Source organism: Streptopelia decaocto (assembly GCF_964273445.1).
Source record: "Streptopelia decaocto genome assembly, chromosome: 21".
NCBI lineage: Eukaryota > Metazoa > Chordata > Aves > Columbiformes > Columbidae > Streptopelia > Streptopelia decaocto.
This window is the reverse complement of record NC_138676.1, coordinates 2,127,137-2,152,543: the sequence shown is the minus strand read 5'-3', so window position 1 is coordinate 2,152,543 and position 25,407 is coordinate 2,127,137. Positions and strand designations below refer to the sequence as shown.

At 47.0% G+C, this 25,407-nt stretch overlaps 1 protein-coding gene across 1 annotated transcript in view; it reads left to right on the top strand.

Annotated features, from left to right (window-relative positions):
- KIRREL3 (kirre like nephrin family adhesion molecule 3) overlaps positions 1-25,407 on the top strand; it is a gene marked incomplete at both ends in the record, with an annotated part of 213,652 nt that overhangs the window by 176,451 nt on the left and 11,794 nt on the right. Inside the window, 3 exons of the mRNA XM_082070305.1 lie at positions 10,695-10,852; positions 11,906-12,056; positions 16,309-16,414. Of these exons, the coding sequence (XP_081926431.1) occupies positions 10,695-10,852; positions 11,906-12,056; positions 16,309-16,414 (415 nt within the window). The remainder of the gene's footprint in view (positions 1-10,694; positions 10,853-11,905; positions 12,057-16,308; positions 16,415-25,407) is intronic.

The following is a 25,407-nucleotide window of genomic DNA, read 5'->3' as shown; positions in this document are numbered from 1 at the left end:
ACAGCACTCTGAGCCGGCTCCATTGGATGGCACAGGGTGGACGGGTTTCCTTGGGGAGATTTTCCTGGGGTGGGAAAAGCATCTCAGAGGTGCTTTAGAAATTTGGGGTGAAAAGCAAATTCTGCCTCGTGCAGCTCAAAAAAAACCCCCGTGTTTTTATCGATCCCGTCAAAATTCACCCTTTTTGCTTTGTTCCTGCCCAGATGCCGGAGCCTAAAGGACCACAGAGCAAATTGGAAAAGACATGGTTAGAAATGATTAATGTTTGGGTGCTCGCGCCGATCTGCGATTCCTTGTCTCAACACGGGGAGGGCCTGACCCATGTTTTTATCAAACGCAAAGCGTTTGGCTTCTCGGCACAGAGTCCATGGGTCTGTACTGGACTGACAGATACAAAGCGCATCGGGTTGATACAAAGCTTTTCTGATTCTCTGTCATCCCTTTCCCCTCTTACTCTGCCCCTTGCGCAGGAGCCCTGAGCAACTATTCCCAGCTGCTGTGAATGTAGCTGAGATGTGAACGGCTGTGAAATGCCACGGGGATGCTTGTTGTGCATCCAAATCCCTCCATCCCACTGTCCCCATCGTTGCTTGTGCCACCTCCTGCTCTGGGCACAAACCTTTTTGCATCTTGCTCCCAAATCCTCCCCAGTTTGGGTAAAGCATCCAGGAGCCTTTGCTCCCTCTGCACCACATGAGCTTTTCCCTTTTGCATCATCTCCTGCATTCCTTTTGCATCATCTACTGCATCGAACTATTCTGATTATTATTCTTTTTGCCCTTATGGATCACTGACACCTTGTGTTCTGTGCTGCGTGAAACAACCCCACACATGTGCATTTCTCCTGTTTGTCAGTCAAGCCAAAACTCTCCTGTCTGCATCCGACCCACGCTCCTCAGAATCTGCATCACACGCAGCAGCTGCTTTTGTGCCTCTCACATATGGATGTGCTATAGGTTGAGGGATCCGTCCCTTGGGGGGGGTTCGATGGGTTGTTAGCAACCTGACACGAGCATTGGCTCCCTCTCCCCTTGTCAGCCGGCGGAGAAGAATGAGCCCCTTGGAGCGTGACATCGCCTGAGCGACAGCCCCCGCTTTCCTATCGATCCCCCTGATGACAAACGGAGCAGAGATGCTTTGGGAGAGGATGCGTCAAGTGGGATGTTCCCGTGTTTTCTTGGGGCTGAGGGCTTTGCCAGCCCTATCCTGGGTTGATTTTTCCATGTCTTGAATTCTTTCCTTTCCTTTAAGTGTTGTCCAGCCTTGAGTTGCTTCCCAGCGCAGCTCCCAGCATCTTCCCCCGGCCACGCTGGAGAAAGGGCCGGTGAATACTGCAACGAATCTCTCTCCTTGGTGCGAAGGTCCTGGGCTTTCCACATGGCATTTTAATTTTAAAGCATCTCTTGGTGTGTCTGATAGACAATAGCATCCCACCCGATGCTGGGACAGGGGTTGCTTTGCGGCTATGACTTGCCTTTTAGCTCAACTTGGGCTTCAAAACTACATAGCTACATTTTTATGATTGGCTTGCGGGTGTCCTTTGTAATTAATGAGCAGACAGCCTCCCCCATCCCTGGATATTAATCTCACGCTGAAGTAGATGTTGCGCAAATGGCCCTCTGGAAGGGGCTATTACTCTTTTTTTGATGTTAAAAGGTGCCTGGTTTGCTCAAATTAGGAGTTGGCCATGCAGATAACTCAAATTTGGGATGACCCATCCAAGATCCCCCTTTCCAGCTTCTACCAGCTCCCAGGAATTAGGCAGAGGTTTCATCCCCAGGGCACAAGTGCTTTTGGGTTCCTCTAATGTGGAGAGAGAAGGGGGGTTCATGGCAAATTATGGCTTGAACACCTTACGTTGAGTCTCCGTTACAGCGTGAAATGAGAAAGGAAAATGGAGCTAAATGGAAGTTCTGCCCTGAGCAGCAGGAGGCGGCAACTTAGGAGAGCCTGGGGAAAATGGGAAAAAAATAAAGAAAAAGAGAAGTAGTTCCTTTAAATACTGAAAAACCTTTGCAAACCACTGCTTGTAATGACCCGAGAAATAATTAATATTTCTCCTGTTGAAGCAGAAAGTGGAGTGAAAGCGTCTTGCTGGGTGTGAGTGAATTGCCATGGGGAGGAGCTGGCAGCCGGGTGGCTTTGCTGGAGATGGGGGAGGAAGGCTGGAATTTAGGGATAAAACCTGGGCTTTAGGGGTAAAATCTGGGCAGTCATGGCTGCGATGGGGACAACACCCAAGGGGTTTTCTGGGGCCAAGTGGAAATGCTTTAGAGTCAGAGTTTTGGACACAAGCATTGAAATTCTCCTTTAAATCATGTAGGAATCAAACTCTTCCCTGCAACCAAGTAGCTCATGGGGAATCCTCTTTCTGTCCGTATCTGGGGCCGATGCTGCAGGGATGATTGTTTGGGACAATCTGGGGAGCATCCGTGCCCCCAAAGCAGCTGTTTCATGTCCAGGTCATTGCTAGAAAGTCTGCAGAGATTTCACATGGTGGGTGAGAAGCGACTTTCAAATCACAGGCAGCGCTGAAAAATCACAAGGGGAAAATAAAAGTCTTCCGTGGTATCAACATTTAATTGTTAACAAAGACAAAAATAGCACCTCTCGCATCAGGTTGACCAGTTACCAGCTGCCCTGTTCTGTATTCGATTCCAACCAGTAGGTTTAAAAGATGCAGAAGGTGTTTAATGATAATAATTTACATTTATATAGTGCCTTGGATCCACTAGGATCACCAAGTGCTTTCTATATCTATGGATAAAAATATATCGGATAACAAGCGCTCCATCCATCACCAAATCACAGCCACCTCCCCGGTGAGGCAAGGAAAGAAACTGTGGCACTTGGGGTGCCACACAGTAATTTCGTCATAAAACCAGGTGATAAAACCACTTTAAAAAACAACAACGTCATAAAAAGGAGAGCCCTCGCTGTCATAAAAACAGAACAGGATGGGAAACTTGAAAGGCAGAAGGTTGTAAATAGGGATCGTTGTGGAAATCGAGATGTCGCAGAGATGCTCGGGGTTAGAAGGTGAGGAGCTTGGCTGAAAAATCCACCCCCCAAAAGGAGACCTGCAGTTGAGACCCTTCAGCAGCAGCATCTGAGCCGGGTCTGGGAGGCAGAGGAGGGCGAGGAAGGAAGAGAAATTGAGGCTCTTCGAGTTATTCATTCAAAATTCACAGGCGCAAAATCGCAGCCTGCACAGATTTGTTTCCTTTTTGGAAATTACAGGAAACTACAGGCGCCGGGGATTTATTCAAATAGCCACTTTAGATGATTAGGATGGCAGGAGGCTGAGCTTACACACGCAGACCCAATATAATCAGCCACCAGGCAGACCCGGGTGGAGAGAAGCTGAAGGAGCTCAGAAGGGACTAAACACGAGGATAAATCCAACCCCACCACCACGATGGGATGCAGGAGCATCCTATTACCTTCCCCTGGGCAGGTTTGGGGTGATAACAGAGAGCACAGAGCTCCCAGCCCCTTATAAATGAAGAAATAGGGAAAGTTTACACCTGCCTTGAATTCATTTAACAACAAAAAAAATAAGCCACGCACACGCGCAAAACCCTGAGCAGATATTGTTTTTAGAATTGGCCTGAGGGTCAGCAACAAAACATCTGACCCACCGAAGGGTGCAAATTGCGTAATAAAAATAGATTCAGCAATAGGAAATGAGAAGAAGGAGACTCACAGCTTTTTATCCAGAGAGCTGCTCGCTTTCCTTTTAAAATACTGCTCTGGAGTACCAGCGGTGCCGCGCACATCTCATCGTCCTCCTCCCCACGAGCGGCGGCGTCTCCCTCCTCCCCACGGATGGACGCCTTCCAGCCGCCCTCTTCGCGCATCGCTCAAGGTGTCGCAAAATGTTTGCACACAGGCGAGCAGCCCATCTGCCTCTGAGCCGGCAGCCAACATGCGGCTTCGCCACGTTTAAGCCGGGGAGCCACAGGAACGGGGCACCCGGAGCTTCTCTGCAGGGTTGGACACGAATACGGACCCTCCAGGGTCCTTATTTTGCCATAATTAAATCTTTAACCATGCAAGAGCCCTTCTTGCTACTCTTTTCCCCAGCTGCAAGGTCACAGAGGACTTCATGGGCCATCAAGCTCTTCTTGCTCATCCTGGCAAGCGAGAATTGTTGTAAAGCACCCGGGTGATGGACAAAGGTGGATGTGAACATCTTAAAAAGGAAGGAAACCTAAAAGATCAGGATTAGGAGGTCTTGAACAGGCTGACTTGCAAATAAAAGCAGCTCAGAAGCTTTGACACCTTGCTTGAGTAAAGGAGACATTCTGAAAACTTGTAGGCTCCTCTTGAATGTGGATAGCCATCAGCTGAACCCTCCATGGGGTTTTGGGGGTGAACTAGACCCTCATTTCCCCTTCCATGGGGTTTTTGGGGTCAACTAGACCCCTGCTTCCCCTTCTATGGGGATTTTGGGGTCAACTAGACCCCTGCTTCCCTCTCCACGGGGTTTTTGGGGTGACCTGGAACACATGTTGGCTGGACACAGATGCCACCGAGCTGCTCCGTGCTCTCCACCTTCCCTCTCTTTTTTTTTACAAGGGCTTTTCTCTTATCCACGAGTATTTTGTCCAACTTCACAAGGTTTTTAGCAGCGAGACTTTCACTAAGAGGCTGTTGATAAATCTGGAGGAGGCAGCACGAAGGCTTTAGTGCCGTGTTCTCTTCCTTTCCACTGGAAAAAGCAGCTTATCTGCTGCCGAGAATACAGGTTCTTCCTCCTTATCCGCCCTGAAATCTTATCTAAACTGGTTCAGGTGGCAGAGCTGAGAGAAGGAAATAATTAAGCAAGAGACGGGTGAAATGTTGACATTATTATTACTTAAATGGCCCAAACCTTTTACCTCATGTATTTTTTTTTTTTTAATTTTCCTTTTTTTGTTGTTGTTTTTACTGCTGGTGACACATAACAGGGGAGAAATTGGTTTTTTTCCAAGTTATCTCACCCATCCACACACACCCAACTCAACTCCCCCCCCTTATTCCCCCCAAATATAAATCTCCTTTAACTGGTTCTGTTGGCAAGACAGAGAAATAATTAAGGCGAAGGTGGCTGAAATGTTGATGTTATTACTGTAATGCAGCAGCCTGTTTAGTTTCTTTGCCGATGAAATGCAACCAGGGGAAAATCAGTTTTAAAGATTACCTCCCAGAGATGCAAATTGAGGAGTGGAAACCATGTAGTCAGGAAGAAATGGTCTCAAACTAGGAAACATTTCAAAGTCTCTGACAGTCTCTCAGGGGCTTTTAAGACCACAATTTACCTTTTGACTGCGTTCTATTTTCTCTGAAATCCTTTATTTCCTTCTTATTTATTGACTGGAGAGACAGCACAAAAACGAGAAAGCGATTCTCCAGTCGCTGGTCTTAAAAATCCGTAGAAGAAAATTATTCTCAAGAGGATGGGTTTTTTATTGTTGTTGGGCTATTTTTTTTTCTTCCCCATGTTTTTTAGCACTCTGTGTGAACCGGGGCTTAATTGAATCACTTTGCTGTAGAGAGGCCTCGGACTGGAAGGTATCAAGGTCAGCAGCATCTCGGAGCGAGAAGCCCTGATTAGAGAGGTGGGAACTGTGGTGATAACATGAGCACGTCCAAGGGGACGGGTCGGTCTCCATCCCCACGTAATTAATATATAGGCAGCCAGTGGCCAAATGGCAGCCATGGGCTCGGGCGGGGTTTGCTCTTGTTTTGGGGGTGGCAGTCGGGATTAAGAAAAGGTGCGCCTGTGGTGCTTGGATTAGCGTCGCACAGTTGGATTAACATTGTGATTTTGGATTAGCATTGTGATTTTGGATTAGCATTGTGATTTTTTTATGATTATCGTGCTCTTGGATTAGCATTGTGCTCTTGGGTTAGCACTGTGATTTTTGGATTAGCAGCATGATTTTGGATTAGCATCTCAATCTCAGTTTAGTATCTTGCTCTTGGATTAGCATCTCACTTTTGGGTTAGCATCTTGCCCTAGGATTAGCGTCACGATCTTGGTTTAGCATCTCACTCTTGGGTTAGCATCATGCTCCTGGATTAGTTTCACAGTCTTGGATTTGCATCTCTCTCTTGCGTTAGCATCTTGATCTTGGATTAACATCGCACTCTTGGTTTAGCATCTTGCTTTTGGATTAGCATCGCTCTCTTAGATTTGCATCTTGCTTCTGAGTTAGCATCTGTCTTGGATTAGCACCCTGCTTTTGGATTAGCATCATGCTCTTGGATTAGCATCTTGTTCTTGGGTTAGCATCTTGCTCTTGGATTTGCATCGTGATCTTTGGTTAACATCACAATCTTGGATTAGTATCTCACTCTTGAATTAACATCTCTTAGTTTAACCCCTCACTCTTGGTTTAGGGTCTCACTCTCAGGTTGGGATCACACTCTTGGATCAGCATCTCTCTCCCACAGCCTTGCATTGCAATTCCCACTGTTGACACACGCTCTCCTTCCTCCCATTCAAGCCTTGGGACAGCGGTTGAGTCACTTGCTCTCGGAGCCAAAGGCTACCAACCAACTGTCCCTCATCCACCCCTTCCCGGGTGTCTCGAAGGCCTCAAACTCCATCCTCACCCCCCTTCCAGCTGGTTTTAGCTGCCAGCTCCTGGTTTGGCCCAGCATCGCATCCCCTTGCCCTGTCCTGCTCCCTCTTGCCATTCCCCACCACACACGCATGTCGCACAGGTTTCTCTCTGCTGGTGTTTCTGTGTTTCTCTCCGGGAATGATACCAAGATGCACAGAAAAAAAAAAAAAAAAAAAAAAAGAAAAAAGAAATATAATCATAAAGAAGTCCCGCAGCGCTGGCCTAGTTAGACCGTACCCAGCTGTGAGCTGAGCCTGCTGCCCAAACGAGCCCCCTGGAGACAGCTCTGCTTGGGAGGAAATAACTAGATTAAAAAAATATCGCATCAGCTTAGGCTAATATGGGTCAGAATGGGTGCAGCCCAGTAATTAAAACTGAGATTGCAGAGATTAAATCCTTTTAGGCCATCCAGGCCGGCTTTGTTTAATTACTCCTCTCGGCGCTGCCTGCACAGAAAGAACTGTGTTAGGACATCGCTCCTCCATCAATAACATTGCACTTTTGTCAATATTTTTCTGCTTAACTTCTGAGGTTGCATCCACAAATATCAGGGCAGATGTGCAGCAAAGGGGTTACAGGCTGATAAAACCTTCCGTTCGATCCGGAGTGAGGATTTTCACGCCCAGGCTCCTCGGAGCTGCTCTGGTTGCTGCTCTGCCGCTTTTCCTGGCAAGACTCAGAGCAACTTTTGCTTCCTCGTGCTGTTCAAAGGTACCTTTGAGCGATGCAGAGGCAGCAAGAAGGCTGGAAGGGGAAAATTGCAAAGGTTTGAAAAGTTTCCCTTTTGGAACGAAGGATGTCGCTACAATCGAACTGAAAAAAAAGAGTGATTTGGGCAAGATCTCCATAGGAACAAAACCATTTCTTTCAAGGCCACCTGCCTTGAAAATTGCCACCCGGGGTGTGCGTGTCCCCATTTCCCCACCAGGACTTAGACACCTCCTGTGACAACATGGTGTCTTGGTGGCCAGGACCCCTGAGCTCTTTTCTGGACAGAGTTTTGGGGGTTTATGCCCGTTTGCACAACTCAAAAACTCAATCGGAGCCATTACTGCCCGCTTCCCAGCTTCCATGGCTCCTGTTTTTCCCGTTTCATCTAAAGCTTTTCTGATTTCCGCAGGCTCCGGAGATGGAGCATCCCTGGGGAGACGGAGCTTCCCTGGGGAAGTGAAAGGTCCCCTCATCCCTGTGCCAGGACCCCGCATCCCTCAGCGCATCCATCGCAAGATGCAAGAGCACCCTCTCCTGTCGCTGCTCTGCCTCACAGGTTTATTGGTCAAACTCCCTCGCTTCCCTAGAAACCAGCGCTGAGATTCTCCATCACCTACCAGGACGAGGACACGGGTGACCCATCACCCCTTGTCGTCACCCATGATGCTCCTGACATCAGCACTGAAGTTTTTTAGGAGAACCGGGGGAATATTTAACTAAAAAACGCAATTTCGATGAGAGGCCTGTTATAATTACTAATTAGCTCTGGTTATAATTATCTCTCTTTGCAGTCCCATACCTGCTGCAGAATAGCTCCGGTTCCTCCTCACAATTAACGCAGAAAGTCTTTTACGATCCACCGGGTGATTACATCGCAATCGCAGCCTCTGCTGGCTTATTAAAGGAGGGCCGCTATTTACGGAAGAACATTGTGATCAAATTAAGCTAAAATTAACCAGAGTAAATTAAGAATACCGGATTTTTTTTTCATTTGCTTCCCTTTTCCGCCACAGAAGTTGCCTCTGGGTTCATTCCTAATGCTCTGTGTTGATTGCAGTACTTGACAGGGCAAAAAAAAGATACAGAAAGCAGCAAAAACTCATTTATCTGTTTTGGCTCTGCTTGAAATCTGCATTTGCATCTCCCTCCTCCCACTCTTTTAATGCTGAGCCGCAAAACTACCAGGACAGACCCAAATCTCTGGCATTCGCAGCCCCACAAAGGTTTAATAAACTTGCTAAAGGTTCTGCTGGCGACTCTCTGCTCATCACACGCCTCCTGCTCCGGGAGCGATAGACAAGGAGCAGATTTCCCCCGGCGACGCTAAACTCAGCGCTTACTTGCACTTAAGTCGCGCCTTAATAAGCCCAAAGCCAGCGCTCAGCGTTAGGTAGAATTGTGCAACGAGGAATTCGCAGATTATTTTCAAAGTGATGGGCCAAACAAATAGTCATCAGAGGGTTTGAGGTTGTGGTTTTCATTTTTTGTTGTGGTGCGTTGGGTTTTTTTTGAATTAGTGGTGGGTTTTGTGGATTCTCGCTCTGCTTTTGCCAATTCAGAGGCTGAATCATCCTAAATAATAATCTTGCAGAGGGTGGTGGAGGTAATGAATAGTATCTCTGTCCTACGCCTTGGGGTAAATTATCTTTCCGGTTAAAATTCGTGAATTTTGACGGGCTTTGCAAATTGCGTCTTCTTAAGGATTTACCAACTTCTCCACCTTTCCTCGATCACCTCGTCCCTAATCCTGCACATCAAAGTCGTGCTGAACATCAGATCCCTTCTTGCGTCATTAGCATCTCCTAGTTTTGCTCTTAATCCGGGAACTCCACCCTAGTCCTGGTTTAACCCCACCCAGGATGAACCTCCATCCTGGCAGCTCCACTTACAACTTTTAAGTCCCAGTTAGGCCCTGGATGTGCAAAAATAGGGCATGTACTGCGACTGGTTGTACTGCGGTGGCTAAGGATGGTGTTAATTGAGATTAATTGCATACATGAGGTTCTTAAGGACACGGTTTAGTACTGGTGTTGTGTTAATGGTTGGAATCAATGATCTTGAGGGTCTTTTCCAACCAAAATTAATCAAAACACCGTCTGTGTTTGAGAGAGGAGGATGCAGGTCATACTTTAAATTGACTTTAGGAAGACGCTCACTTCAAGATGCGGTGGTTGGGATGAAAATTTTTGTGGTGAACAGATCAAAATGCTCCTTTTCCTCCTTAGTTTCAGTAGAAGAAGGTCCCACGAGGTCTTCAATAAGATTTTCGGTTTCTAAACTGATCTGTATTGTCCCAGGTGCCATGAAGGGTCCAAAAGAGGAGAGTCAGGAATTGGAACTTCACACAGCCCTGAATTTAACAAAAAGTTCCATTTTGGTGGAAAACTGGCCAGTTCTCCCCATCTGCGTCCCCTCAGTGAGGATGCTGGAGGGTGGGGAGCTCTCACCGCCTGTTTCTGAGCTGCCTCTGAAGCAGGAATTTCCTTGCTAATATAGTTTATATTTTGTTTTGGAGCCATAGGGATGTTTTCCACTGTGTCCTCCACATCTGATGGCTTCCCAATGCTCTTTGGGTCCCCAGAGCCCCCAAAACAGGACGTAAAGTGGCTGTACAGCACATTTATCTGTAGCAAAACCTGTGTTTTCTTGCAAAGACAGTCTCTCAGATGTCTCCTCACCTCCAGAGCAGAGATGAAAGGTGAATTTTTCATCTCTTACGGTGCTGGTGGTGGTTCAAGAGCCAGTCACAAAAGAGAAGATGATGCTCAGGTGGCCCCTCATCTCCTGCTTTATTTCCATCCCTCCTTGTCTCTGATACGAAGAAAAAGCCACAGAGATGCCCGGGGTCCACGCGATGCCACATCCTGTAATGAGAATCCAGGGCTGTCAGGTTGAACTGGTTTCAAAGCAAAGTCAAGATCTTAAACGTCTCCTCGATGCCCCCCAGCAAAAAATCCGCTTTCACAGAGGGGAGACACTTAAAAGACTCGCCATGGCGAGAGGGAGCCCGACCGAACCACGGGAGATTCACAACTTTTTGCACAGCGAGCAAAAGCGACAGGGAAATCAAAGCTCAGGGCTCCCTCCATCCCTTTCTTCAAAGGAAACCACCATTCTGACACCCGTAATAAGCTGTTTTCCCCCAATAAATATGACAGATGATGGTCCAAATTCAGTTCTTCTGAGCACCTGCGCCCAATCGCACCCACCTACCTCCCAATTTGCAATTTTGGATGGTGCCACAGCCCCGTCACAACCATCTTCGGAGGTCTGAGATGTCACTGTCCGGACCAAAAAAGCCCCCCAGAAACCACAGGATGGTTTAGTGCAAATAAATGACTTTATCTCCTTTGTGCTGTCTCTTTGCAGTTCCTCCAGATGATCCCGTCATTATGGGGGGCCCCATAATCAGCCTGAGAGCAGGAGACCCCCTCAACCTGACGTGCCACGCAGACAATGCCAAGCCGGCCGCCTCCATCGCCTGGATGCGCAAAGGAGAAGTCGTCAACGGAGCCACCTACTCCAAGGTGAGGCGGGATGGAGACACGTTGGGCTCTTTTGCTTAAAAAGGGGGTCCCAGGCCTGGAACTGCTCTTGATACAGCCCCAAAATATCTACAGAGGTGAGGCCCCCACCCCAACAACCTCCCTGATGGAGAGGATGGAGGATGCAGTCAAAAAACTACAAGTTGTTACCAAAATGCTCTGAATTTAGCTGTTTTTTTGTACCTTCTCATAGCTTATAATCGCCTGGCACACCCACTTCTCCCCCCAAAAACCCCACCTGGGTGCAATGTTGATATTGCATAGACCCAGCCTTGGCTGGAGCAGAATCTCCGGATCAAAAGTGGTCACAGTGACACACATCCCACCCAACAGCAATTTTCCGTAAAAAAAATCAGAGTTGTTGGCATTTTTTAAATTTAAACAGAAAAGCCTTTATTGGGTCATAAAAGACAACATCAAAGAGCAATCAACAGCGTACTCGGAACGGGTACCCACACATTCTCCTGTTTACAGATGCCTGACATCTGGTAAGTGCTGATGATTCGGTAACACTTGACATTTCTAATGGAAATTTCTCAAGAACAAAACAAGAGACGTAAAATGGGTCAGTTTGCAGCCATTTGTAACGCGAGCAAACTTCAAAGCCGAGAGTCAAAGGCATCCCTCTCGAAGCTCCTGAAAATGTTTTAATGAACATTTCACCCTCTGCTTCCACCCACCCTCGTTCCAGTAACATCCCAATAGAGACAAAAACCTCTGTATTTCCTCCTGCCTGTCACTTTGCAGAGCACATTGATACCTCTGCTGATGGGTGAGAGGGGGAATCACCCCATCTCCCCACACAAGAGGCAGCGCTAATTAAAACCAGGGAGAACTGACCTCTCCCTCTCTCCAGTCAAGTGGAATTAATTAAGACCCAAAGCCATTGACATGCAGTTGTTTATAACTTTTCCTGCTCACCCCAAGCCACCTTCTCCACTGCAAAATGCTCAGACCTGGCCCTGAGGAGCCAAAATCCTCCAGTATCCATCGCAGTGGTTATTACCTTTTCTCACCCCTATTTCTCCCCCGCAGACGCTTCTCCGCGACGGCAAGAGGGAGAGCATCATGAGCACCCTTTTCCTCGCACCCTCCGACATCGAGAACGGCGAGAGCATCGTCTGCCGCGCCACCAACAAAGCCGTTCCCGGCGGGAAGGAGACGTCGGTCACCATCGACATCCAACGTGAGTACACGGAGTCTCCATCACCGCCCCGGGGCTCCCCGCATGGGTCCGACTCCGGTCACGAGTGGGATACTGGGATGTGGGGGTTTCCCTTTACTGGGATCTACTGGCAGGGTGCAGTCAGAGGTAGATCTTGTCTCCCTTGAGCTCCCTGGGGCACCAGATGGACAGAAACCCCCACGGGGACATCTTTTGTGTCTCATGTCAATGATTTTGAGGAAAAGCAGCAGAAATAGCATCGCTGGACATGCCCCATGAAGATTTCTGGTACAGAAAGCATGTTTTCACTCTCATAAGCTGTTTTACGGCAAGTTTTTTGTATTACTCTCCACCGAGACAGCATGTTAGGCACCTGGTGGGTGGGAATTCTCCCTCTTGTAAAATAAAGCCAATGTCAATCGCCATCTGAAGGGGACAGGTGTGTGTTGAGAGCAATATCATTCCCCCTTTACCATAAATCCATGAAGAAAAATCTCCCTTCCTCAAAAATCCACATTTAACAGCTCTTTTCCCCACTCCCCTGCAAGAGCTGCTGCTCATCCCCGGCTTCATCCGCACACACAATCCCTGCAGCTGTATTTACCAACAATTTGCGAACGCGTGGTGTTCGATATTAGCACGCCAGCTGCTTTCCAGAGCCCAATTAAAACTGGCTGAACAAACTCAAGCATGGCAGAAAATACACCCATTTCAGACTTCCAGCTTTCACTGCAGGAAGATTAACAGGCTCTTGGGTCGCCAGGACAGCACCAGCCACATAAAATGAGATAATAACACGGGTTATTTCACAGTTACAATGAGATGCACGCGCGTCCTCGTGAACAACACGGAGCCAGAGACATCGTGTACAACACGGGGTGGGAGACGTGAGCCGCATCCTGGCAGAATCTGCGTTGAAAAAGGGAAAAACCCAATAAAAAACACCCGATTTCCACTCCGAGCCATTAAACACTCCACGCTGTGAAAGTAATAATAATAACGACCTATCCAGCCATTAGAAGTGTGTTGTTCTTAATGAGGATATCAGTTTCCTGGACCTGGATGGGTGATGGAGGGATGGGAAATGTCAAGATGGATTAACCAGCCTGCGGTGGGGTGGATTTTGTCCACACGCATGCTGAAGGTGCTGCCCACTCCATCGGGCTTCGTTCCCAACCACAAGGACTTTACGAAGAGCTCAAGGTATTTTTCTTGAGCAAAACTTATCTGTGCTGCTCATTTCTCCTGGGGAGCTGTCCTTGCTGCAATGATAAGGTAGGCTGCGTAGCCCTCTGCACCCTTATTCCAACATCTGGCAGGGAAACAGCACCTTTTGGGGATAAAAACTTAAGTGTTTTGTGCAAGAATAAGGAAGGAGGCAGCGATTGTTGGCTGCCGAGCTTCCCCAGCCTGGCACAACCCGCATCTCTCCACCGCGGCTCTTTGCACCCTGGCAAATGTTGCCCAGCTACACGGTTTGCAAAATAAACCCAGGGAAGCAAAAATAATCCCTCCCGGGAAGCAGCAACCTGGTAAATCACTGCCGCTTTCGTTTCCTTTTGCAACTCAAAAGAGCATCAAAAATGCTCCCGCTCGGCAAGGAAATGGTTTCTTTTCTACGCAGGGTGTGTGCGTGTGGTGGGAGAGAATATTCTCTTCTGGCTAATGCAGAGTTGAAGTTTGGCTCCCATCAATCTGCCAGTCTTACCATCGATTAAATAGCTGAGTCATAAAACCTTCCTATTCCAAAAAAAGTTTAAAAATGGCGGGGGGGGAAGGAATTAAAAAATAAACCAACCCAGAGCAGGGTCTGTAATGGAAACACTAAGCGACTCCAGCTGGAACATCTGTTCGATGTGATTTCCCTTCCACCAGCCACATCAAAGTCAACCTCCTGTGAGTTGTGCGCCGAACATCACAAGTGGGATTAAAATCATGTTTAATAGTTTGATACGCTATAAACTATTTATACTGCCAGAGTGCGGGGGCTCCGTGGAAACACACATCCTGGGATGGGGAGGAGCGGGGTTATTGCTTATCCAAAGCCATTTGCTCCAAACCTCTGCGCACACAGATGCAGTCGCTCATTTTTACACCTTTTTTTTTATGTGGCAAGAAGGGATTTGACTGCATCTGGATTTTATGCAGTCAGAAGAAGGTGCAGGGCCTGTGAACCGGGGTGATGAGCAAACCGAGGGTCTCCTGCTGCGTTTATCCTTGTAGCATTGGAGTGTTTGATTCCCTTTTGTAGTTCCTGACAGGCAGTGTGAAAGCCCAGGGCTGAAGAGGCATCTCAAGCTGCTTCTAGCTCCTCATTCCTCCTGTTTTGGGATTCAGAGGCTTGGGAAGGCAGCAGAGCACAGAGAGGGGTCAGCACCTGGCAGCGCAAGAGCCGGTAGAGCTCTCAGCCTGTGACCCCAGTGAACATTTCCCAAGGGATAATCTAAAATAGTGGGAGTTGAGGGGTTTGCTCAGGTGTCTTGGTGCCTGCACAGCTGGTGGGGAGGGAAGCTGGTCCCCTGTAGGGATTCTGGTCCCCCGGGATGATGGTTCCCTCAAGGGATGCTGGTTCCCTGGGATGATGCTGGTCCCCAGAGGGATGCTGGTCCCCCAGGATGCTGCTGGTCCCCTGGGATGCTGCTGGTACCCAGAGCGAGCTGCTTCCAGGGACACGAGGTACCCGGCCGTGCGAGCATTTGCACACACGCTCTCCTCCCGGCCACCTGTGGGCTGGCTCTAGCTGATTCCATCATTCAAATTAATTACAAGAAGCCAGGCAGGAATTATAATTGTAACCAAGTGGAATTACGTTCTGATGAGTTACAATTTGGGTCTTTTTTTTTCTTCCCATCTCTAAAATACCCCAAAATGCGCTCACACACACAAACCCACGCCATACGCGGCTACTGCAATATTAGAAACCCCAATCCCATTTGTGAAAGGCAAGATCAAAGCCTTTAATTCATTTCCTTTGCTCTTTTTTTTTTTTCCTTTTTTATTATTATTTTATTTTGAGTGCAGGAGGGAGCTGGGCTCATTTTAATACAAAGCGGCTCCTCTGGAAATCGCAGGCACAGCTACTAAACCATCAAACAATGGGGAAGCTACTAAAGAGAACTGTGATTCATACTTAACAAAGGAAGGTGATTAGCTGTTGTTGTCTAACAATAGGGACGTGTCAGGATGCCTGCAAATGAATTAGGAGCCCACTAAATATCTCTGGGCTGTTCTGTTAGGGAAGCTCATTTCTATTCCCAACTGCGCTCATCTTTATTGTCATTTGAGTTGCACATTTTAAAAACTGAGATTAGGGTAAATTGAAAATACCTATAATTTCCCCGTCATCATTTCCCCATCGAGGAGGCAGGTGGCTTTGCTGGCGACAAAGCGGGGCTCCGGTGGGGCATCATAAAATGGAGCAAATGGAGCATCATAAAATCATGAAATAATAGAATCATTTAGGTTGGAAAAGACCTTTAAGATCACCGAGTCCAACCATTAACCCAACACTGGCAAGTCCCCCTCTAAACCGTGTCCCTAAGGCACCAAACCATGTCCCTAAGGCACCAAACCCTATTCCTAAGGCACTAAACTATGTCCTTAAGGCACCAAACTGTGTCCCTAAGGCATTAACCCATTAACATCCCCTCTCAGACAACACGAAAAATCAAAATGACTCTGGATATTCTTATTCTCCACCTAAACATCACAACCTTTTCTCTTCTGGCTTTCTTTCATCTGTTCTCTCCTAAATTTTGTTTGTCACTAAAGCATTTAGATGCTTATTATGTAAAAAGAAGAGAAACTGAGCACCAATTGGAAAAGCTGAAGGGCCTATGACACCACTAAGGGCTTGGCACCGATGATTAAGCTGATGAAAGAGCAGAAATGCCACTTTCATGTTAGCAGATAGACAAAAGATCATCATTACCCAGCGCAATATTAAACGGGAGCTTTTCAAAGCAAGAGAGTTGATTTCCTGAAACAGGAACTGGTGCTGGCGTTAACGTTTTTGATGTGAAATGCTGCATCGAATGATTTGCGCGCCTCCTCTTTCTGCCTTATTTACTGACGTTCTCCAAGACGAGAGCAGCGTGCATGACACGAGCCTGTCTTACCAAGCCCTGAGCATCGTCTCACAGCCTCAAGGAGTCTCAAGGCTTTTGCCATGTTTTTATCATGACCAAATTTTCCTTTCTAGACTCAGAAAGTGCTTCCCAGCCTCAGAAGCTTCTGGGGGTCGCTCATGGGTTTTATCTCCTTCTCTTTGCAGATCCCCCCCTGGTGAACTTGTCGGTGGAGCCGCAGCCAGTCCTGGAGGACAACACCGTCAAATTCCACTGCTCGGCCAAGGCCAACCCTGCCGTCACCCAGTACAGGTAAGGCAGCTGTCCCACTTGCCAGCACCATGTGGCTCCATCTATCAAGAGCTTCTCGTGCTCCCCACCATGCAAAATTATCTCCTTCAGGTCACCCAAGAGCACTCGTAGAGTCAGAATGATTTTGGTTGGAAGAGACCCTCAAGGTCATCAAGTCCAACAACCATTAACCTGACTCCAGCACTAAATCGTGTCCCTAAGAACCTCATCTACGTGTCTGCTAAAAATCTCTAGGGATGGTGACTCCACCACTCCAGGGACGGTGACTCCACCACTTCCCTGGGCAGCTCCTGCTGCGGTTTCTGGTGACGTCTCTGTCACAACTTGGTGATGGTTCCAGCTCATCACCATGGCTAGAGATGCAATGGCTGGACCCTGATCCCCCAGAGCAGCAGAGACTTGCTCTGGCCTTATCCTTTTCCCAGCATCCCCTCCCCAATGGTCCCTGACGCTGCCCTTGCCTTGATGATGTTGTTTCACGGTGAGAGGCTCCAGTTGCCTCCACGTTAGGCCGTCTGCTGCATTTTTGCTGCGTGCAGCATGTCCTCGTTCAGAGATTCATTGGCGTTTGGAGTGGATTGAGAGTCCTGGCACCGAGCTGGCGGAGCCATCTGTTTGGGGACATAACGAGCAAAGCGTGCTGAGTGAAAAGTCTATTATGGGAAAATGCCTTTTTTTACATTTTTTTGCCTACCCTTTTATGATTTGAAAAATACAACTCCATTGCCATCTCTGTGTAACCCTTAAGCACCTGCCATGAGCATCTCTAAGCCCAGGAAAGTGGAGCAGAGCTCAGGCCAGAGCAGAAATCCCGGGGCTGGAGACATGGAGGGACATAGGGGATGGGCTCTCCTTGAGTAGGACGTTCTCCTTGAGTGGAACACTCTCCTTGAGTGCATAGGGTCATTGTTACCACTTGGGATCTTCAATCATTGCTCCAGTGAGCTCGGAGTGGGGTGTGGGGGCTGCCAGCATTAGGAAACACCCCTTTTCTCAAAGATTTATCGGTCTAAGCCAACAAGAATATGAGTATGGAAAACTGCCTTGAAGTTCTGAGCACACAGGCACGAGCGTGCAATCGGTTCTGGGTTTGCAGTTGATGATAATGGAGGAGGCACCTCTGGGGACAGGTCACCATGACCCGCCTCCTGTTGGGCTCGTACAGCTTAATTAGCACAATCGAGTTTGCTGGCAGGAGAGATTCCTTCCAGCACAACAAAGCAATAATTGCGTTCCTGGTTACACAGAAGAGTTATTAATTCGAGAAGTCAATTAATGTCAAAGATACAAATAGCCCTGGTTTTGTATTTACAGCTAGGAGGAAAATTAAGCAGGGGACTATCCAGGGAAGGCTACGTCCTTGATTTCATTTCCCTTCCAAAAGATCCCAAAGCTCTTCACTAAATACATAAAGGTGGCAGATTTTTGGTGCTTAAACTTGGAGTCCCCAGGACCGAGATACTTGGAGGTGTGAAAATGCAGAACACGAGCTCGGCGGCTGGTGAAAATGAACTTATTCTGCCTTAAAAACAAACAACAGAGAGGAAATCTGATTCTTTTTTGTGTCTCCTCAGGAGAGAACCACTCTAATACATCTCCTCTGGCTTCCCTCAACCTCACATAGAGATACCAGATCTTTGTCTTGTGCCGACATTCCTTTTTAATACCTCCCAATATGTTTGTCAGTAAATGGCCCTGAAGAGAAAGGAAAAAAAGTCTAATAAATCCCCTTTTCTGGGGGTGAATTCCCAGGAGACAAAAATCTCCTTCTGCCCCCACAGAGAACATGGCTTGGATGAAATCAAGGCAGTGGCTTTTTCCTTAAGAGGTTTTTTTTCATGCTCTTTTATATAATATATCACACACAGGTGGGTTTTAACATGAGGAAAACCTGGTTAGGGTGACCTGCTCCTGGAGACGGAGTGGAAAGCTACAGCCTGCACTGCATCTTTTGGGGGGATTTAATGACATTTTATCCAAAATCTTCAGGTTTCTGCAAAATGTTTGGCCTCGGTGAAATTTTCTAATGGGGGATCAAGCCAGAACCCCTTTGGATTTAAAATCTCGTGATGCTGGGGGGTGGACAGCGTGTTGGGTTTTTTGTATAGGGATTAATTAATCAAGGAAGTGGACAATTCTGGGATAGGGAAGGGTTAATTTGGGAATTTTCTGGCTTTTGCCACAAGCAAACAGGCACGAAAGGGAAAGGGAGGGCGAGTAATTAGCTGTCACCATCATTCCACCACCTGTGCCGACGGGTAAAATTAATGGATAGCAGCAGAAGTCGGGGTGATGTGAAGCGACTCACAACCAGGGCTCCTCTTTTCTCCCTTCAGATCTCTCTGTTTTCCAATCTTCTCCTGGCTTTTGATGTCTGTTGTGTGTCTGTGGGGTGCGTTCTTTTTTCTCCTCACTGTTATTATTTATCACTCGTGGTAAGAAAGAGAATCTTTAAAGCAACAGAAGAAAATGGGCAAGTTGAATATTGCAAGAGGCAGAGTCCCTCAGCCTTTCGGGCTCCTCAGGTGCTGATTATTGTGGGGGAGTTGGTACAGGCAGCACAATAATAATCCATATCTCACTCTCACCCTCAAGGCCCGCAGAGACCTTTGCAAATAATGTTATTTTTGTAAGCGCAGAGGTGTGGGGGGATATTTTGATTCTGGGGACCACTGCACTTGCAAAATAAAGCGTGGGACTGATGGACAAACAGACACCTGCCCAAATATCGGTGGAGATCTTCCTGGACCACATGTCCAGAGCTCAGAGCCAGCCCACAGCATCCCACCAGGAACATCATCTGTTTGTTTGCTCGGTGGGCTCTGGTCTATAGAAAAGACACTTCTCGTTGGGTAAACACCGTTTTATCTCTGAACCAACTGTCACTCATCAAATATTAATTCAAACTCAACTGCTTCTTAAAGAGGTGTTCTCTAAGGGTGATGGGGCTCAGATGCATCTGGTGGGACACAGTGTCCTCACCTTCCTCTGCCTTTGTGTGGGGGAAAATAAAAGCATGGGACTTGTTGATGCTGCAAAGGGGCAAACTGGAAAGAGACCCAGTTCCTCCATTTCTGTTATGTCCAGGTCTGTGGGTATTTTGGCTGCTGGTCTTGGGGGAGAAAGTGGCAGACTTGCTACATGACAAAGAGCTGGTAGATGGAAGGAAGAGTCTTGGGAATTGTTTCCTGCTGCCAGGACTGTCGGGTGGAAGGAGAAACCGGCCCAGGCACTGGGAACTGATGTCTCTCATCAGCCTCACTGGGTCAACCAGGCTTCTAGATGTGCACAACGTCTCCGTTCCCAGGTGAAAAACCAGGGGAAAAGGTGTATTTGAAGTTTAATGCCTCTTCCATTGAGCTACCAGCAGATATATTCACAGGTTAGGTTGCCAAGGCCTGAAGGGATGGTTGGATGATGGGAAGTGGATGCATATACTCGGGGCAATGCGTTTCTTTGGCAACTCTTTACAGATAAGCAGCAAATGATGCATTGTTGGGAAGCCAAGCCACAACAGTGGCCATTTTCGCTCTTCTGGCACTATAAAGTCTGGATATATTTCAATATGAAATTCCGATGCCTTTGAAAAACATCTCCTGGGAGTTGGTGTGTTTGCTGTGTTGCTTGTTTTCTTCTGCCCAGAAGAAAAGTGAACATCCCCCCTGCACCCCACATTCCCCAGAGCTTCTGACCGCTGAGGCCACCACCTCATGGGCACATATTTTGCTTTCTCCACCACAAAAAAGGCAATCTGCATTATTAAGCTCTTATTAAATGCTGAACACATCTCTGTTAATATTTAAAAGGGACAGTCAAGGGTTTGAAACAGACGGCGAAGCCAGTGACCACTGGCAAGGTGTGAAGTCCACAGTCACGCTGCCCATTGGGCTCAATGTCATGGTCACATAGGAAAAATAATGGGACAGCTCTGCTGGGGACAGCAAGGAGACCCAGGGTGGCACTGCAGACCCTTGGGTGTCCCTGCGGAGCAGGAGAGACGATGTGGGATCATCTGGTCCAGGCAAGAAGCATTTCAGCATCTTCAGGTGGAACCGTCACACTGGCTCTGCACCATTTCTTGGCACGCTCTGGACCTGTTTCCCCAAAACCAGCTCCATCCTTCAGTCCAGTGGGAAAGGGCCCTGCAGGCATTTCACAGCAGCGACGGCATAAATCTAATTTATAGACACAGCAAAACGGGGGCTGAAATGAATGCGAAGCACACGGAGGTCTTGAGTCATTGGCACGGTGACGTTTTTCTTCCTGGCTATATCTCTGTTTTCCTGCCCAGGTTTGTCTTTGTAGTTTCCTCCCAGACAACTGGACCTTTGCTCTGAAGTGAAAATGAAAGCTGGCAGAAGAAAAAAAGAAAATATATATAAATATATATATATATATATATATGACGGGAAATGAATTCTTCAGATCTCCTTTGTGATGCATCAGCCCCATCTGCCAGCGAGCGCAGCGGCGGCTGGAGAGGGAAAGACAGGCTCTAAAAATAAAATACAAAATAAAATATTAGGCAGAAATATCCCTGGGATGCTGGCGGACTCCACCAAGATACATGAGGCCGGGAAGGTGACAGGGAAGGCGCATCCTTGGCTCCCCGAGCCACATCTCCTCTCCCATTTGCAAAGGAACGCGGCGGCTTCTCCAGCCGAATTTAACCACCTTTAATCGGAGTTATTCCAAACCACACTCGCCGCTTCCTTCACGCGCTCCCGCAGGACGATGGGCTGATTTCACAGAACGAAAAGCCTCAAGCAAATCTTGTCACACAAGAAAATTGATTTTTCAAAACTGACTTTTACAAGATTACTGGTGAGTTTGGGGTTTTTTGGGGTTTTTTCCACCCCCTTGTCTTTTTTCTCTATCGTTCCCTTCCAGTCTCATGAGGTGGCTTCAGATCTAAGGAAATTAGAGATGCTGTGACTAAACTGAAAATGTAAAAAGAGGGAGAAAAAATGAAAAGAAATGACACCCAGCACTCAGCACTCAGCACCTCCTCCCCTGCTGCCTCTGAAGGATACGGCCGCCTGCGTTCGTATTTGGGAAGTTCTAGAGATGCCTCCATCACTTCTTGGTCATCCATTCCTTGGTGATCCTAAGCTGGATCGCAGGGGCTTTATCTTTCTCTTTTTATTTTCCTTTGTGAAAGAAATAAGAGAGTTTCCTCCTGCTGCTCGATTCAGAGACATCTCAATGTCTTTTGTTAAAAAATATTCAGAGAGGGGAAATGTTGCCTTGAAGTCATTTCAGACGGCTTAAAATATGCTAAGCTTTTGTGTTACTGCAATATAAATAATGAATCCTCTTACGGCTTCCAAGTTGAGCAAGATGTTGATTTAAGAACACTCATCTCCGTTTGTGCAGAACATGGCGAGGGACACGCGTGGTATGAAGGATGAGGCCGGAAAGACCCCCAAAAAAGGGGACTGTTTGGTCTCATCCAGCATCAGATCATGGAGAAACTCCATTAATTTCAGCTCTTGACATTGTCCTTGGGTTTGTGCTCCCGTCCAAACTCTCCAGAAGCCACTGGCAAATATTAAAGTGAAGGAAGAACATGAGCTGTTGGCTCTGGATTCGAATCAAGCGACGCTTATTGCTCAGCTCGGCTTTTCTATTGAAGCATGTAATTAAGGACTTAAATCTTTTTACTTTTGGAGAGTTCTCATTTTTTAAATACTGTTTCTTGCTGGTTTATACAGAAGTCGATAGATAATCACAAATCAGTCTGTTGTACCAGTGTGCAGTCACATTTTCTCATATTATTGATTATTTTCTTTATTTTGTCATATCATACGATTATTTTCTCATAGCGTGGCTGAGAACAGCGTTGTTACAGGATGGTCTAAGGGGATCAAGAGGCTTGGCCAAGAATAGTGACTTGACCACATAACATGTGGTCCCGGCTCTGAGATCCCCCTGACAGCAAATTTCTAATGCTGATGAGGTGCTGCTCTTCTTTATCTCCCTTTAGCACCATTTTTTTCCTTGCAAATCCCATGGAATTGCACGGTGAGGTGTAAAGTTGTAAGTACCACAAGCACGGGTGATGTTTTATAAGGTGAAAAATAAGCTGGGGACTCCAAGCTCAGCCAGGACTAAGGGGTGACTCACATGTCCAAAATTTCCCCAGGATATGCAATTTTGGCAGCTGGCTGTCATAGCCTGCTTCTTCAGCCCTGCCTGAATGCTTTCCAACCACCTCTGCACCTAGAAAAATCAAGAATTTAATACTCATAATTTAACTTGGGGTGGAAAAGTGCAGTTTTCATATGATCCCATGGCTCTGGGGCTGAGTTTTATGGAGGGGAGATGAGTTATGGCAAAAGGAGTGTGTTTGTGAAAGGTGAGGGGAAGAAAAGCATCCGTCATGGCAAGAGAAGCACCAAAAAAAGGGCTAATGGGGACAGGGCGGATGCACAATCTCCTGGGAAGGGAAGGAAGAGGATGGGGATTTTGATTATCTGTGTTACACCATTGACTATTTGTGTTATGTCATTGATTATCTGCATTACATCATCAATTATCTGCATTGCTCCATTGATTTTCAGCGTTACACCATTGATTATCTGCATTACACCATGATTATCTGCATTACACCATTGGTTATCTGTGTTACGCCATTGATTATCTACATGGCTCATCAGCCGCCTTTAACCATTTCCAACAGTTGATCAGTCAAGTCGTTGACAAGTTAACAGCTTTGTTTACTTCTTCCCCTTCGCTTCTGCGGCCAATTTGTTCTGATCCCCATGCTAAGAGAAAGGGTATTTGGATTGTTTTCTTGCCAAAATGACACGGCTTTAATTGTGTCTTTTGGGAGAGAGAAACATTCTCATCTTGGTTTCTCCAGGCACAGAATTGGCCTTGGGGTGTTCGTGCCCGTCTCCGGAGAGCTGAACTCTGCTTCCACATCTTTCAGGTGGGATCTGGGGAGCCCTAAGAAGCCCCTCAGTGTTTTTTTCCCACTCTTGGGACCTGCTGATGCAGAGGAGGAGGCACAAAACCCATGCACCTCTGTCAACAGCTGCAGTTTGATGAGCAATCAGGCTCCTCGCCGGCCTCCCGCCTTGGCAGGAGGAGCAATGCCAGAGCTGAGATGAGACGGGAAATCAAACCAGAGGTTTCTTCTGCATGGCAAGGTGTTATTATGATCATCAAAACCCCAAAGTGTTTAAAAACAGTCAAATCCCATGTATTGTGGCAAGCGCAATCAGACACTCAAGCCTGAACTCTTGAAATTCAGGAAAAGGTTGTAATATTTCTCACTGATTTTTGTTTCTGGAAAAGGCGACATGAAAAAAAAATAGGCGGGGAAGTGTAGCAAAGTCGGCTCAGAAGATTTTCCTTGAGTACAGTTGGTACCATCATCTTTGCTCCCTGCGCCATAAGGAAGGATGCTCAGCGCTTTGCTCAGGGCTCTACCCTCCCGAACTTAATTAAACCCCACTCTGCAAGGCCCAGCTTTGTAATTTAGATGGCGGTGAGATTACCCAGCTGATAAATGAAGCCAGCAAAGGGAGTGGGACCGAGGAACGATGCAGGACCCACATGTCTTCATTAGGAAGGGAGCTGGCAGGAGGAGAGGGACAACCCCATAGATCACCATTATGGAAATTTACTCCTAATAAAGACATAATTTGTACCATGCATCACGCCAGAGCCGTGCGGGAGTGTTGGTGACACCGCTCAGGCCATGTTGCTCCTTTAATCATTTCAAGGGTGATGTTCAGCAAAGGTGGAGCTGCCACCATGAGCCACCCGCTATCCTTGCCCATCTTGGACCTTGCCCATCGTCCTTGAAGGACCATCCTTGCCCATCTTGGACCTCACCCATTGTCCTTGAAGGACCATCCTTGCCCATCTTGGGCCTTGCCCGTTGTCCTTAAAGGACCATCCTTGCCTGTCTTGGACCGTGCCCATTGTCCATGAAGGACCATCCTTCTCCATCATCGTCCCATGGAGGGTGACAGGGTGACACTCCCATGGAGACGGCTCTCGTTACAGCACTTCAATTCCCAATTGAAGATACCGCTGGCAATAAAGCAACAAAACCCATTCTCTGAGTGATTTCTCACAATTAATAGCCATTCCCAGGAATGAAACGTTAATTAATTCATTCCATCAGCCGCGCATTTATTTAAGGTATTTGTGGGTGTTCTCACTACTTTTATTAAGCAATTAAAATGCGTCCAAGAAAATATTTATCTGTTTTAAGCTGTTCTTAGTAAACACAATTTATATGGCAAGCAAGTGCTTTATTTCGCCTTGTTTAATTAAAAATTACGATACACGCTGCTTCCCCGGGTTGCAGCCAATCTGCTGGGAGTTCTGGTTCAAGGAACACGTGTGGCAAAAAGCAACTCCTTAGAAAGAATCTGCATAGCCAGAACTATGGATTTAAGCCCCGCCTCCCGTTCAAAGGACACAGTACAGATGTGGGGGTTTTTATTCTTTAATTATTGTTTTTTTGCTGCTGTCTCTAGTAATTCCTTTGAAGGTGGGATTGAAATATTGGTTGAAATCTGTCTTTCTCCATCACCCCAACTGATTCAATTTCCAGAAGATACTGAATTGGGAGGCACTGGGCATTGCCCCCAGTGAAAAACAGCAATAAAAAGCAGGTTAGAAATATGAAGAAGGAAATAACAAAATATAACTCAACCTGGAAGAGAAGAAATACCCATGTGGGAAAAGAGGTGAGACATTAGGAAGAAATCCCAAAGAGCTAATGCAGCGCATGGGGCTGCTGGAGCATCTTCCATGTCTTCTCAGCTCCGTTTTATTCAGATTCTGTTTATAAATAATTACAGGAAGGTTAATAGGTGAGTAAGACGTGTTGTGGACTTGTCAAAAACAACCCTGAGAAGCTTTACAAGATGGTTATCAAGCTGCCATTATTAAAAAACAATTTGACATTATAAAAGATCTATACTGCTCGGCCAGCCACATCGATTTAGCAGCATTAAAGCCCTAGAAAA